This window comes from Castor canadensis, chromosome 14 (assembly GCF_047511655.1).
Source record: "Castor canadensis chromosome 14, mCasCan1.hap1v2, whole genome shotgun sequence".
Classification (NCBI taxonomy): Eukaryota; Metazoa; Chordata; class Mammalia; order Rodentia; family Castoridae; genus Castor; species Castor canadensis.
In genome coordinates this window covers 15,908,114-15,923,837 of record NC_133399.1, presented here as the reverse complement: position 1 = coordinate 15,923,837, position 15,724 = coordinate 15,908,114, and the positions used below count along the sequence as shown (strand labels likewise).

Sequence of the window (15,724 nt, the reverse complement as noted above, 5' to 3'; positions counted from 1 at the left end):
AACTGTTAGTAGTGTGCTTCTTTCTTACAGATGTAGAATGGTCAGAAGACTCTGTGATCATAAACAAGGTGGTCAGTGTGGAGAAATCTTCAGTCTTCAGATCGTGTTCTGAACAAGAAACACTTCTACAGATGGATCAGCATGTGAGAATGGTGTGTGTGGAGAAGCCCTCATTGGTCAGTCATTTATCTGTAAATGTGCCCCTTAGAGCTTACCTTCAGCACATACCCTATGGGTATCAGGAATATGGGTAGAAGCTGTATAAACTTAAGTCGTGTGGGAAAGCCTGCAATTATCCCTCGTCCCAGGAGAAGCGTAAAAAGACTCACACTGGAAAGATACTCTATTTCTGTAAGCGATGTGGGAAAGAAAGCCTTTAGTTCTTACAGATACTTTCAAATACACAAAAGAAAAACAGTGGAAATTAGGCCTTTGTGTGTAAACAATGTGGGAAAGTCTTTAGTTCTTCCTCTTTGTGTTCAAATACATGAAAGATCTCACACTGCAGAGAAATTCTGTTATGTAATCAATGTGGGAAAACATTCTGTCATCCCATTTCCCTCAGAAAACATGAAAGGGCTCACACTGCAGAGATACCTTATGAAATGTAAGCAATGTGGGTTCCAGTAATCTCAAGTACATAAAAGAACTCACACTGGAGAGAAACCCTATGTGTGTAAGCAATGTGGGAAAGCCTTCAATTCTTACAGTTACATTTATCCACACAAAAGAAAGCACACTGGAGAGAAACCAGTCTTAGGAATGTAAGCAATGTGGGAAACCTTTAGTTGTCCCACTTACATTCAAATACATGAAAGGATTTACAGTGAAGAGAAATCTCATGTCATCAGTGTGGGAAAGATTTCATTTATCCCTGTTTCCCTAAAAGACATTATAAGACTCACACTAGATAGTAATCATAAATATAGAATGTAAGAAGGCTTCATTATCATTGGCTTTTTGGTGAAACAGTAGAATGCAGAGTGGAGAGAACTTTTATCAAGGTAAAGCATGTGGGAACATCTCTAGTCATCTGGGTTCTAGTCACAGATATAAAAGAATGTCAAGAAATCTTGACAAACACGGGATGCACAAAATCTGTTGACACTCACCAAAACCCTGGAAGGGCCTGATGAATGGTTCAAGTGGTGGAGCACCTGCCTAGTAAGCATGAGGTCCTGTTATGCAGGTACTCTACCACTTGAGCCACTCTACCTGCCCTTTTTTGTATTGTGTTTTCGAGATAGAGTCTGGAACTATGCGCCTGGACTGGCTTCTGAATCTCAATCTTCCCAATCTGTGCATGCTGAGTTGCTAGGATTACAGGCGTTAGCCACTGGTGCCCAGCAGATGTGTGTTTTAACTAAGATTTCTATGCATTTTTCAGAAAGCTCAGCTGTTTCATGCAACTTGTAGATTAAGAAACATTATCTTTTTTATTTAATGTGCATATGCCTACAAATATCCCATCGTAAACTGAGAAGATCAGTTAGTAATATGATTATCATGTTTTTCTTTGTCCTCAAGAGTCATTATTACCATGTTTTCTCTCTCCTATAAATTGGTTATCTTGTTAAAGCTTTATTTTGTCATTTATCCTTCACTCATGGTAACAAAGACATTATTTTGATGTATATGTCCTCCTGCCAGTGACCTCCAAGAACATGCTGTTTGTCTCATAATATCTTATTATACAAGATGTAGCTATGGAGGTTTGAACTCAGGGCCTCACGCTTGCTAAGCAGGTGAGCTACCACTTGTGCCACTTTCCGGCCCAAGATGTAATAATAAATCTCTCCACACACCGTAAGTGACTGTGTGGTTCCTCACTAAAAGCAGTCTCCACAGATTCTCTGACAAGACTGGCGTTAGTTCTATGTAGTGAGGTGGCTCCCTCTACTGGATGCTCTGAGGGGTGCATGCAATTTTGTCTTGGTGATGTAATAGTCCTAACCTGGAAGGCTGGAGCAGTGGAGTGACCAGAAGCACTGCTCCTCACATGCCAGTCAGTAGATTAATAAGATCTTTGCTTGTTTTTTATTTCATTTTATGTTAATTTCTTGAAATGTTTCCTTTTATAAATTAAGAGAGCCAGTAATCAGATGCCTTTCACTTTCATCCCAGTCATTTAGGAGCATCACCTGTTATCAGAGGTGTGTGATTTGACCCTTTAGAAGTCTTGGCATATATGAGAGAATGAAGCTGGCTCCAGTCTATGGGTCTTTTTTTTTTTTTTTTGGTCTGTGTGACAATATGAAAACAAAGTATTTTCTCCAATGCATTCTACTCCATTCTGTGTAAGTACAGATGCTCTTAAACTTCTTATCGTGTTGTGTTGCCATAAAGCCACGGTGAGAAGAAAATATCCTAAGTTGAAAATGCACTGAATGTGACTTACCTACAGAGCATCAAAGGTGAGCCCAGCCTTCCACGAACATGCTGAAGTCTCGCACATTTTTCAGTCTATTTTATCATGATGTGTTGAATGTATCGTGCAGTTCATTGAATGCAGTATACAGCATAATGTCGGCTTTCATGCTCCCGAGCAGCACGTCCACTGTGCTGGAGCTCACTGCCGTTCCCAGCACCATCAGAGTATCACTGCATGTTGCTGCCCTGGCATGAGAGCAAACCTTGAAAGTCAAAGACATTTCTCCTGAGCACATTTCCACCATCAAAAATCGTAAAACGTACCTTTATATATCAGTGGTTATACTTATCTCAGTGCATATAAATTAACTTCTGTGGCTGAGTGTGGTTTTCCAGGCTGGTAATTCCAGCTACTGGAGAGGTGGATCATAGTTTGAAGCCTGCATGGGCAAAATGTTACAAGACCCCATTTCAAGAAATAAGCTGTGAAGTTGGGCATCTGTGGTTCATGCTTGTAATCCTAGCTAATCAGGAGGCAGAGATCAGGATGATCACTGTTTGAAGCCAGCCAGGGCAATTAGTTGGAGAGATCCTATCTCGAAAAAACCCATCGAGATGTAGGCCCTGAGTTCAAACCCCAGTACTGCCCCCTGCCCCCCCCCCAAAAAAAAAGAAAGAAAAGAAATAGACTGGGGAATAAAAAGTAAAAGATACAAGCCAGGAGTGGGTATGCAGTTGGGATACCAGATATGTGGGTGCAAAATTTGGAGGACTGTGATCTGGAACTGACTGCTGGTAAAAACCTGAGAAGCAGGTTGTGTAGGTGAATTATCAGAGTACAGCCTAGGAAGGGACAGAGACAGCCTCATCCTTGTGTCAAGCTTTTATTTTGCAATGATAATCACAAAGGAAGTCAATTCATGAACCCAAGCCAGCACTGCAGAAGATACCTAAAGGAATCTTATACGCAGAAGAGGAAGCAAGACTGTCACAAACCCAAGAGCTCAGAAAAGCATAAATTTAATGAGAGGCAGGTGAATAAATGAGAATTAGATGGGCTTCCCTTTAACCAGGAAATAAGAATCTTCATAAGACCCTTAGACAAAGGAGCCTTGAGCAGCTCAGCTTTTCTAAGACCCCCTCCTATACAGAAGCTTTTCTTCTTTCTTCCTCTCTGCTTAATAGAACTCCACTTTTTGGCTCACCTCATTTTCTATGACTCTCATTCTTCCATTGCATAGGACAAAGTTCCTGGCAACTATTCCTGCACACCTGAGACTACCACATCATTTCTGGGGGCTTGTCAGGGATCCTGAAAAAGTGAGTAAGTGTGGAACAATGTTTCCGGAATTCTTGTTCCATATATATAATTATCTAAAGAAATCTATGGAAAATTCAGGACTGCCAGGCAGCAGTGGCTCATTTCTGTAATCCTAGCCACTCAGGAGGCAGAGATCAGGAGTATCGCAGTTCAAACCCAGCCTCTGCAAGTAGTTCTGGAGAACCTGTCTCGAAAATACCCAACAGAAAAAAGGGCTGGTAGAGTGGCTTAAGTGGTAGAGTCCTACCTAGCAAGCCTGAGGCCCTAAGTTCAAACCCCAGTACTGCAAAAACAAAAACCCCACAACTTTTCCCTATTGCCCTGACATACTCTCCTCACCCAGAGGAATGAGATCCCTCTGCCCCTGTACCCTTCGTTGTTACCACTAATAGAGTGGAATGTAGAAACTGATGACACGTATATAAGGATTTTTCACTCATTTTCATTACAAGAACTTAGACAAATGAACTTAGAATTGGGAAAATTCTCTGATGACCCAGATAAGAATATGGAAGTTCTTAGGGAAATTGGAGATATTTGACCTTACTTGGAAGGACATTATGCCACTTTTGAATAAAACTGACTCCCACTGAAAAGATCAGGGCCCTACAGGTTGCTGGGGCTTATGTGGATGAATCATACAGCATGAATGAGAAAAATGATAGGTTATTTGGAATGGGTAATAGAAATGATCACTTCCCTCCTGGAAGTCAGGAAGTACCCCATGATAAACTGACCAGGAATCTTAATGACCCTATAGGTTACTGCAGAGACAAACATTTCTTCCTCTTTTGTTCTGGAGGGACAGAGGAGGACATGCTCTGAGCCCCTAAATTACTCCCAGTTGTCTCTGGTCACAAAAGGTCCTGAGAAAACTCCCTTGGCCTTTTTAGAATAATTGAGAGAAGCTTTGACTGAGCATACTAGTATGGCCTCTGACTCCTATGAGGGGAGTTATTATTAATTAATATTGATAAGTTTATAACCCAGACTGCTTTGGATATCCAGAAGAAACTTCAAAAAAATTCCACTGGGACCTGAAAATACCTTAGTCTTTTAAAAATGGCTACAAAAGCTGGGTACCTGTGGCTCACGCCTATAATCCTAGCTAATCAGGAAGCAGAGATCAGGAGGATCATGGTTCAAAGCCAGCCCTGGGCAAATAGTTCTGGAGACCCTATGTCAAAAAAAAAAAAAATCACAAAAAAGGGCTGATGGAGTGGCTCAAGTGGTAGACCACTTGCTTAGCAAGCCTGAGCCACTCAAAAAGAGTGACTACAAAAAATATTTTATAACAGATGAGGAAATACTTAAAAAAAAAAACGAGGGAATATAAAAGGGAGAAGATGGCAGTCCTGGTGGCTGCCCTGTGGGAGGCTGACTCCAGGAGAGATCCCTTAGGCAGAGAAGGGAGAGCTAATAAGTCTTACTTTAAGTGTGGACAAGAAAGGCACTTCCAATGGGAATGCACTAGAAGGAGAGGGACCTGCCCCCCAAACAATGTCCAGTCTGCAAAGGAGACCATCGTAGGTTGTTGCTCCCCGCAGTGATGAAGGTCACTGGGATCAGACACCTCCCTAATGGTTCAGCAACAGGACTGAGGAAGCCTGAGGTATCCTCATCTGGCTCTCATTTTTTGAACTGATGTCTTTGAACTGGAACCTCAGATGACCTTGAATGTTGAAGGGGGGCGGGGCAGATAAAATTCCTCCTTGACATGGGAGCTAACTATTCAGTTCTCTCAAAAACCTGGCCTCCTCTCTGCCCATCACATAACTGTAAAGGGTGTCAGGAAAATTTCTAACCAGATACTTCTCCCAACCTCTCAGTTGTGAAGGGGATGATATTCTCTCCACACATACCTTGCTAATTATGCAAGAGAGCCCAGCCCCTCTACTGGGGAAAGACATCTTGGCCGGCATGCAAACTACGGTTCTCATGGCACTGGGGCAATCATTGTGTCTACCGCTAATGGAAACAAAAGTTGACCTAGCAGTTTGGGACACTTAAGGCAAGATAGGGAGAGCAATTAAAGCCATCCCTGTTAAAATCTGTCTTAAGAACCCCACAGCCTTCCCTCATCAGAGACAATATTCTCTGAGGCCTGAAGCAAAGCAGGGATTACAAACTATAATAGGCAACCTAAAGTCAAGGTTTTTTAAAGCCCTGAAATAATTCCAGAACACCCCTGCCTTAGGAGCACAAAAACCAGATGGAGAATGGAGACTAGTATAGGAACTTTAATTAATAAATTAAGCTGCAGTGCTCACTTCAGCAGCACACATACTAAAATTAGAATGATACAGAGAAAATTAGCATTGACCCTGCACAAGGATAACATGCAAATTCATGAAGCATTCCATATTTTAAAAAATTAAAATCAATCAGTAAATAGATGAAGCTGCAGTTCCTATATATCCAGTGGTCCCCAACCTGTATATCCTATTCTATCAGATTTCTGAAGATTCTAAATGGTTCTCAGTGTTAGATCTGAAAGATGCCCTTTTTTGTATTCCCTTTTACCCCAATTCTCTCTCTCTCTTTTTTTTAATTTGAGGACCCCCCTGATCAGTACAGCTAACATGGACTGTCTTGTCTTAAGGGTTTAGAGACAGCCACATCTATTTGGGCAAACTTTGGCAAAAGATTAACTCTAGTTTGGCACAATATTAACTCTACTTTGATCACCTTCCAAGAAAAGCCTTCCAGTATGTTGACATCTTCCCTTGTGACAAAAGAGACCTCACAGGAGGGAACTTATCTTTACATAACTTCCTAGAAAAAAAGGGATACAAAGACTCTTAAGGTCAAAGCACAGCTCTGTCAGGATTCTGTTAAATACTTGGATTAATATTAAGTGAAGGGACCCGAAAATTGGGAGAGGAAAGAATAAAACCCATAATCTCCTTCCCAACGTTTGGGACTTCAAACAGTTGAGAGCATTTTGGAGAACAACAGGATTTTGTGGATCCCACCCATCTCTTCTACCAAACAATTAAGGACACTCAAAAATCAGGCACCCATCTCCTAAGAGATGGTGTCTTCATCAACAATTGGCTTCTGACCAACTCAGATGGGCCCTCCTTCAGGCACCTTCCTTGAGCCTTCCCACTGGACAAAATTTCAATCTCTGTGTCCATGACAGGAAGGGAATGGCTTTGGGAGATCTGACCCAGACTCAGGATCCCTATTCAATAACCTATAGAATACTTGAGCAAAGAATTTGACATAGTTGTAAAAGGATGGCCAGCCTGTCTTCGAGTAATTGCCCTAAAGGGTTCCCAAGGCTGTCAAACTAATTTTGGGAAAGGACTTGATAGTGTATGTGGCAGGATCACTTGCCTGCAAAGGGGAATCTCTGGCTCTCAGACAGCTGACTCCTCAGATATCAGGCCTTATTACTATCGGGACCAGCTATCCAACTGCAAACTTACTCCTCACTAAATCCTTCTATTTTTCTCCCCTAGAAGGGAGGAGATACAGAACATGAGTGTGAACAAGTGATGCTACAAATTTATGCAGCTAGACAAGATTTAAAGGAAACCCCACTTGAAAATCTAGACTTAGTTCTCTTTACAGATGGGAGCTCCTTTATGGAATGGAGTTCGCAAAGCAGGCTACGCTGTATTGACTGTAGGGGCTACCATTGAGAGCTTGCCCCTCCCACCTGACACTGGCTGAACTTAATAGCCCTCCCTTGGGCACTGGGGGGAATTTAGCAAAGGAAAAGACTTAATATCTATACCAACTCCAAGTATGCTTTTCTTGTTCTCCATGTACACACTGCCATCAGGAGGGAAAGATGCTTTCTGATAGCTACTGGATGCCTCATCACATACCATAAGGACGTAGATCAACTTTTGTCCTCAGTCTATCTCCCCTCTGAGGTAGTTGTTGTACACTGTAGGGGTCATCAAAAGGGAACTGATGAGCCATCTGAAGGGAATAGATTAACTGACCAGGCAACTTGGGTGGCAACCCAAAAAGTCCTGATAGCTGAAGCAACTGAAGCCCCTTTGATCTGGGATAGCTCTTTGAAGGAGAACAAGCCCCAAAATACCCCTGCAGAGAAAAAAATGGGTGTTATCTCAAGGGTACACCCCTCATCCTTTAGGATAGCTGCAAATGGGAGGGAAAACAACTTCAAACACAGGCTAATCAGTGGAAAATTATTAAGGCTCTCTACCAAGCCTTTAATTTGGGCATAGACAAAACATATCAAATGACCAGGCACTGGTGGCTCACACTTGTAATCCTAGCTATGCAGGAGGCAGAGATCAAGAAGATAGTGGTTCAAAGCCAGCCTGGGGAAATAGTTTTTGAGATTCTATCTTGAAGAAACTCATCACAAAAAAAGGGGTTGGTAGAGTGGCTTAAGGGCCCTGAATTCAAACCCCAGTATACACACAAAAAAATATCAAATGGCCTAATGATTATTCATAGGCAAGAATCTCTTGAAAACAGTCCAACAGGTGATTAGGGCATGGGAGATATGTCAGAATACCTACCCCACAACAGAAAAATAGCACCCCCTGGCATACAGCAAAGAGGTAATTACCGTAGGGAGGACTGGCAAATAGACTTTAATCATATGCAAATTTGAGGGGTATCCAGTATCTTTTGGTCTGGGTAAATACCTTCACTAACTGAGTTGAAGCCCTTCCTTGCAGAACTGAAAAGGCATCAGAAGTAGTAAAGGTTTTAGTCTCTGAGATAATTCCTAGATTCAGGCTTCCTAGGAGCCTGCAAAGTCACAATAGCTGCTTTCAAAGCAGCTATTACCCAAGGAGTCTCTAAGGCACTAGGAATTTCATATCACCTCCACTGTGCCTGGAGGCCCTAGTCTTTAGGAAAGGTGGAGAAAGTTAATGAACTTCTAAAGAGGTACCTCAGGAAATTGACACAAGAGACTCACCTTCTTGGCCTGTTCTACTTCCCACAGCTGTATTGAGAATCAGAAACACCCCCTAGACTTTAGGATTAAGTCCATATGATGTGGTGTATGGATGCCTATTCCTCACAAACGATCTTTTACTTGACAGGGAGATTTCCAAGCAGGTAAAAGAAGTACTGGCCCTAGCCAGATTCCAACAGACTTTATAGCAATTATCTGGGGCATGCCCTAGGGAGATTGGCTCTCAATTGTTTAACCCATGAGACTTTAGTACCAGTCAAGTCCTTGCCATCTCCTACGCCCTCTCTTGGAATAGGCCTTACACTGTAATTCTGTCTACACCAATGGCTGTAAAGGTGACAGGGATCAACTCTTAGATTCACCATTCCTGAGTTAAGGGGAGGAGGAACCCAGACACCTGGTCATGGAGGGTGAGGACCTTGGTTCCTATTCATATGAATGGTGTAAGGGTTCCAAGCTACTATTTAAAAAAGACACCAGTTCCTCTCCACCTTGAGATAAGTAGTAGTCAGAAGTCCATACTGCTGCTTATCTTATTGGGAATTATTCTCCTGGTCCTCAGAACTGGATTATACTTTGTGTCCTCTCCTGAGTGGACTGTAACAGAAAAGTTATCTCTCTGTTTTCCCTTTTTTTTTTTTTTTAACAGTACTTGGACTATCTGGAGCCTTCTCTTGATTTAAACTCAATTCATACATTTCTCAAATAGTATTGATTCCCCTGTTGTTTCCAAATCAGCCTGTTATAAATGATATTCCCTAACTCCTTGAATTTATCACTGATCTTTGGTATCAAGGAGTTTAATAGATTTTACCCCACCCCCAAATCTACCTGTACACCTGTATCTTGGCTATTTTTATCTTTCCTAATCACCTAGATTCACTTGCACTCTTGTATGATGAGAATCAACTAAAGTTAGGTCTTTTCTGTGAAAGTAGTTAATGTAAAACAATCAGTGTGTAGATGCCGGCTAACCTCCCCAAACTGCTGCCTACATGCTTTGGGAAACATTGCTTGACCTTGCAAGGTTCTTGTGGTCAAACAAAGAGCTGTTTATCACCAGATGTCCTAATCTCAAAACTACTTGCTTAAAGATGAATATTGCCCAAAAGAATTTTCTTGTTCTCCCTACTTCACGGTTCTCCTTATCCCCACATGCCCCCTTTTCTAAGTTGGGAAGTTTGTGAACCCAAACCTGTCCATCAGTGTGAGAGGCAGAGAGAGAGAGAAAAACTCAACTATCTCCCCGCTCAGTGTTCTGCCTATCAGACTATGGTCTGTGGCTGCACCCTTCTGCAGAAGTAAAGCTTTTCTTTTTGTCTTGCTGAGTGATTCCCGTGTGTTTCTTTGATTACTGTTTGGGAATGGCATTTCTAACAACATGGAGCTTTCTAGTTATTTTCTTGCCTACCATAGCATTATCTAATCCTAAACTCCAGCCCCTTACTAAGGTAGGCCAACTAACTAATCTGATTGTAGGTTTTGTCCAAAAGAGGAACACATAACAAAAGGCCTGCCTTTGATTGCCATTCCTCCTACATGGGAGGTAGTGATCAACACCTCTGCCACATATCATGGATAGGTTCCACTTTCCAACTTACAGTCAGTCTCAGGTCACTGACCGAGGTGTTGATGGTGGACCCAGACCTTATGATCCTGTATGGACCAAGACACCTAAGAATCTCCTCTCCCCTATGGAAATTGTAAACACCAGGGCAAGTAACTTTTAGATCTGCTTCATAAGCACCAATCCCAAAGGACCTTTTCTCAGGTCCTTGTCTGAAAAACACTGTAACAATACTCTGTTCTTTAACTCTGCCACCATGGTATGGGAGCCAAGGAACAATCAGATGAAATATGAAGTTGAGGAAGTATTTTTTTTCCCTTCCTCCTCCAGATTTATTGGAATAGTTTAAAATTACATTTTCCGTTTTCTAGAACTTCAGTTGCTTTTTCTGTCTGACTTTTAACAACTGATTACAGCAAATGAAACACAGTTGTCTAAGTGATATAGCATCCAAAAATAACATCTTGATTTCTGTGAAAATGCATTTCTTTGCATAGCTCCAAATTATACTAACTCTGAGCATTGATGTCTCATCTGAGTTTTAGATTTAGTCTCTGAAAATATGTGTTCTAGCTGGGCACTGGTGGCTCACTCCTATAATCCTAGCTACTCAGGAGGCAGAGATCAGGGTGATCACTGTTCAAAGCCAGCCTGGGCAATTAGTTGGAGAGATCCTATCTTAAATAACCTATCACAAAAAAAAGACTCGTGGGGGTGGTCAAGGTGTAGGCCCTGAGTCCAAAGCCGAGTACTGCCAAAAAAAATAGAAAGGAAGAAAATACGTGTTCTAAACCTTTACTGTCATCATTTGTATATCCAACATCAACTATGCAACGAAGCTGCTCCTGTTTAGGCTTCTATCCCGATTTCTCTCGCACAGCCATTAACACACAGAGACGTCTTTCCATTAACACACGTGTATTTCTTCTTGTTTTGTTTACTCCCACTCAACTATATTTTCTGTGAGGGCCTGATACAGATGTTACTTGATGATAATTAATAGCTAATCTAAGGCCTTGGAAGTTCATAGACACTTCCAGAATTGATTTTTACCTCCTACATGGGAACATATTCAAGAAACCCAGAACAGGCTTACTGGTCTGACTCAGCTCTCCCCATTCATCAATCCCTATTCACCAGTGACACAGAAAGGGAGCTCTTTAACAAAGCATTATACATAACACTTTTTATCAAACAAAACATAAACTTGTTTTGATAGTTAAATGCAGAAAGTCATTTTTTCCCCACCCCTTTCCTCCTTTTACATGGCAAGGAAAGCTCACTGGCCTGGGAATAGCCTCTGTCTGGCAACCTTTGGTTAGTGAAGAGGAGTCAGAGAAAATAATAGTACCATAATCAGAAAAAGGAGGGGCAACAAAGGAAAATAATTAGGCTGTAGTCTCAATCATGCATTCCCGGGCAAGATGCCCTGACTCACCACTGTGGTTAACAGTTGACTTCACTTTGTCTTGCTGCAATTGATGGCTACATGATGGATATCACCACACCTATAGCACTTCACTTTGGTGCAGTCTTTTTAAATGTGTCCAAATTCTCCACTGCCTCAGCAAGCTGAAAAAGTATTCAGACACAAGTTTGGTACTGAATGACCCGCAGGGCTGTCTTCAGAGGAAGGAAGCCTAGAATGTTGATTTGTTGTCTTTCATTAAGCAAATCATTGAACCTTAACATCTGTTTGCTATTTAGCAGGCCCGAAAAGCAAATTCAGTAACAAAGGGCTTTTCAGAAGTAAATATAGTGAAGATGTTTGTAAGTACAGTATGGTAGTTTCTTGAGAAACTTTCTATGGCATTTACTGGTAGGCCACAGGGGAGTGATAGTTTAGCACCTTTTAGGACATCATGTGCGACGTCCCAAGGACAAGGAACTTGGCTGACATTTCAGCTTTTCCTATGAGCCTTCCCCTGAGGCCTATAGTTCCTCTGAACATATCTCAACACTGTGCAGGAATAACACTTCTGCTCATCTGCGTGGTCACAGTCATGAGCCAGATGCCTGGTTTGCCACAGTTGTAGCAGCATTGCTCCCACCCTCGGGCTCCTTGCAGTCCTTGGCAATGTGGCCACCTCTGCCACAGTAATATAGCAGGCATCCTGCTGAAGATCCAATCCTTGGCAAGATGAACAGTCTCACCATAGCAGTAACACATCTGAAAGACGCGAGGCAACAAACTGGAAACCTCTATCCAAGGTGCCACAGCTGTGCCACCTGAATCCTCTTCACTGACCAAAGGTTGCCAGACAGAGGCTACTCCCAGGCCAGTGAGTTTTCCTTGCCATGTAAAAGGAGGAAAGGGGTGGAAAAAAATGACTTTTTGCCTTTAACTATCAAAACAAGTTTATGTTTTGTTTGATAGAGGTATTATGTATAATGCAGACTCAGATGCATGCCCAGGAAAGATGACTCACAAGAAAGTGGCTATTTAGATGCCCCAGCACTGACGAATGGATTAAGAAAATGTGGTATCTATACACAATGGAATTTTATGCAGCCATGAAGAAGAACGAAATGTTATCATTCGCTGGTGTAAATGGATGGAATTGGAGAACATCATTCTGAGTGAGGTTAGCCTGGCTCAAAAGACCAAAAATCGTATGTTCTCCCTCATATGTGGACATTAGATCAAGGGCAAACACAACAAGGGGATTGGACTATGAGCACATGATAAAAGCGAGAGCACACAAGGGAGGGGTGAGGATAGGTAAGACACCTAAAAAACTAGCTAGCATTTGTTGCCCTTAATGCAGAGAAACTAAAGCAGATACCTTAAAGCAACTGAGGCCAATAGGAAAAGGGGACCAGGAACTAGAGAAAAGGTTAGATCAAAAAGAATTAACCTAGAAGGTAACACCCACACACAGGAAATCAATGTGAGTCAATGCCCTGTATAGCTATCCTTATCTCAACCAGCAAAACCCCTTGTTCCTTCCTATTATTGCTTATACTCTCTCTACAACAAAATTAGAGATAAGGGCAAAATAGTTTCTGCTGGGTATTGAGGGGGGGAGCGGGAGGGGGTGGAAAAAAAAATAAAAAAAAAAAAAAAAAAAAAAGAAAGTGGCTATTTATTTTCAGGGTCCTTGCCTGTGCCATATGTGGGTCTGCACCAAGAAGCTGATTTAACCTGTTGTTGGTGGGGAAAAGATAAGGACAATAGAGCATCGTAACAGGTCAGAGGACTGCTTAGAATGAACACTGGAGTCTGAATGGCCTACACTTCCTGGTAGGACTAAAATGGCCTAATACTCAGTTACTCCAGTGAAGTCTCTTTAGTGCCAAAGTACTTATTAGCTCTCTCAGAAACCTCCAATGTCAACACAGTCACAGCCATTGAAACTGGAGTTTTGGACTGAAGGCCCAAACTCCTGAGATTCCATATGCCAGGTCCAGCATCCACCCCTAAACACCAAATAAAGAGGCCTGGTGAAGGCAGAGAAAGGAGGTTTATTATTTGGCTTGGGACATGCTGTGGGAAGAGTCAGAGTGAGCACTCAGTTCATCTTCAGCCATCTTTAGGGTACAGACATGAGCTATAGGTTTAAGTAGACTAAAGAACTGAGGGCAGGTGACAAAAGGTGTGCATAGTTAAACAGTTCAGTCCAAGGTGTGGTCTGGTTGGTCTTAACTGGTGGGGCTGTCAGTCTTGGTGAGGCAAGTGGTCTGGTGGTCTGGTCCAGTTCTGGGAAGTTATCACCTGGAGTGAGTAATCTGGTTCTTTTTTGAGAAGATTCTTGGGATAACGGTCCTCACTGGGAAGGTGGCAGCTCCAGGTGGCTCCAGTTCATTGTCATAAAAGTATCAGTTTTGTCCTTTTTGGAATCTAAGGTGATTGTAAAGTGACTGTAAAGAGAAAGGCTTAGAGCAAAGACAGATACAAAATGGAGACAGAGATGCCAAGCTTTTCCTACTTTTAGTAATTTGTGGGCTCAAGTTAAGGAGTCAGTGCTTTTCAGCAAAAGCAACTTGAGTGCCTCTCACACCATCATTCAACTGATTAAGATTTTGTTCCTTTATGCATGGATGAAAGTTACTCATGGAGCAGACTTCCTACTGTAGGCCTATTGGGACCCATGGGATCCTGCAATCTATGTCACTTACACAGGGATCATGGGTCCCATGCATGCATCTGGATCTCAGGACCCACAATGGGAGGAAATTTTTCTGAGACTGGTCTCCATTTCCTTTGTTGACAAAACTTTTAATTACATATAGCAGTTAGTTGGCAAGGATGCTGCACCTTTGCTTATGTGCTTCCTGATGTGTAAATACTAAACAAAACCTCCTTCCCTTCTGCTGGGGAAATTCCTAACCTCAACTCTTTTCTGGAATGCACCTTCATACCCCACAATAGGGTAAGGAGAGCAACTGGCCAGACTGGCCCCTTTCCTACAGTCCCCAGCTGTTGCATTTTGCATATCCTGGAATATAACTCTCCAGGAAATACCATCTTTAGGAGGGAGACTTTTCTGGCTTATTGGAATTCCTTCCTTTAAAAAAATCTATCAGCAACATGTCTCTGCCATTACAACATACATGGAATTTTTGAGTCATAACAAAAGTCTATCAACTCTCTAGCCAAATGATCCTCCCAAATCGACGGTCTTTGGGTTTTCTTTTTTTTTTTTCAGTAAAAGTAATAGGTTTATTAGCAAACTTTTTGCTTGGGGGCTGGCTTTGAACTGTGATCCTCCATCTCAAAAAATACCCAACACAAAACAGGACTGGTAGAGTGGCTCAAGTGGTAGGGCTCCTTCCTAGCAAGTGTGAGGCCCTGAGTTCAAGCCCCAGTGAAAGAGGGCACTGGCCTAGTTAATTCCATTTTGTCCTTCTGCCACATTAACTTTTTCTGGGTCCCTTGTCCTTCCCAGTCACCTTGCATTCCAGGAGGCATAGGACTGATGGATAACATCTTTATTACAATGGACTGGAGGAGACACCTGGAGTTGCCACCCTCCCAATGAGGACAGTTATCCCAAGAGAGAGGTCAAACAGGAACCTGATTACTCCCTTTAGTTGATAATTTCACAGAACTAGACCAGACCACCTGACTGACCAAGATGTGGCTGCATGCGATTAAATCTCTTTTCTCCACCACTCACCAGTGCTCATCTCTATAATTGGCACATAGGAATGGATGGCCAAACCTAGTCCATTTGGGACCTCCAGGGCTAGGGCTTTCTGCCCTAAATCTCCGTTTTCACCAATACAGCCAAAAAGAAATAAAAAAAAGAATCTTCATAAAACCCCTAGACAAAGAAGCCTAACAAAGCCTAGCCTTTCTGAGACTCCTTTGGTATGGGAGCTTTTCTTCTGTTTTCCTGTGCTTAATAAAACCCTGCTTTTTTTGCTCATCCCATTGTCCATGACTCTCATTCTTCAATTGCATGAGGTAAAATTTCCCAGCAACTACTACAGCTCATTCAAGACCACCACATCACTAACAGGTACAGCCACCAGCATCACTGGGAGGAAAAACCAGTCTCATCTCCAATGTTGGTGTGTAATGGTAATTAACCTGGACTGCAGCAGA

General features: G+C 42.2%; 1 protein-coding gene and 1 non-coding gene across 15 annotated transcripts in view; both read left to right on the top strand.

Moving 5' to 3' along the window:
• The window catches only part of LOC109679014 (uncharacterized), a 65,680-nt gene that overhangs the window by 30,790 nt on the left and 19,166 nt on the right, over positions 1-15,724 (top strand). For 6 of the 14 annotated variants that reach the window (XM_074053838.1, XM_074053840.1, XM_074053832.1 and 3 more), the window contains exons 5-6: positions 31-176; positions 3,612-3,690. Coding sequence is in view for 3 of the 14 variants with exons in the window: in XM_074053829.1 (XP_073909930.1) it covers positions 132-152 (21 nt within the window). In the remaining 11 variants the exon portion in view is untranslated. Of the gene's footprint in view, positions 1-12; positions 177-3,611; positions 3,691-15,724 lie in introns of all 14 variants that reach the window. The other 8 variants (XM_074053829.1, XM_074053841.1, XM_074053828.1 and 5 more) reach the window with 4 other exon arrangements.
• On the top strand, positions 5,954-6,060 carry LOC141417000 (U6 spliceosomal RNA). Its single transcript, XR_012441635.1, has one exon. It is a non-coding gene; the product is annotated as a U6 spliceosomal RNA (small nuclear RNA).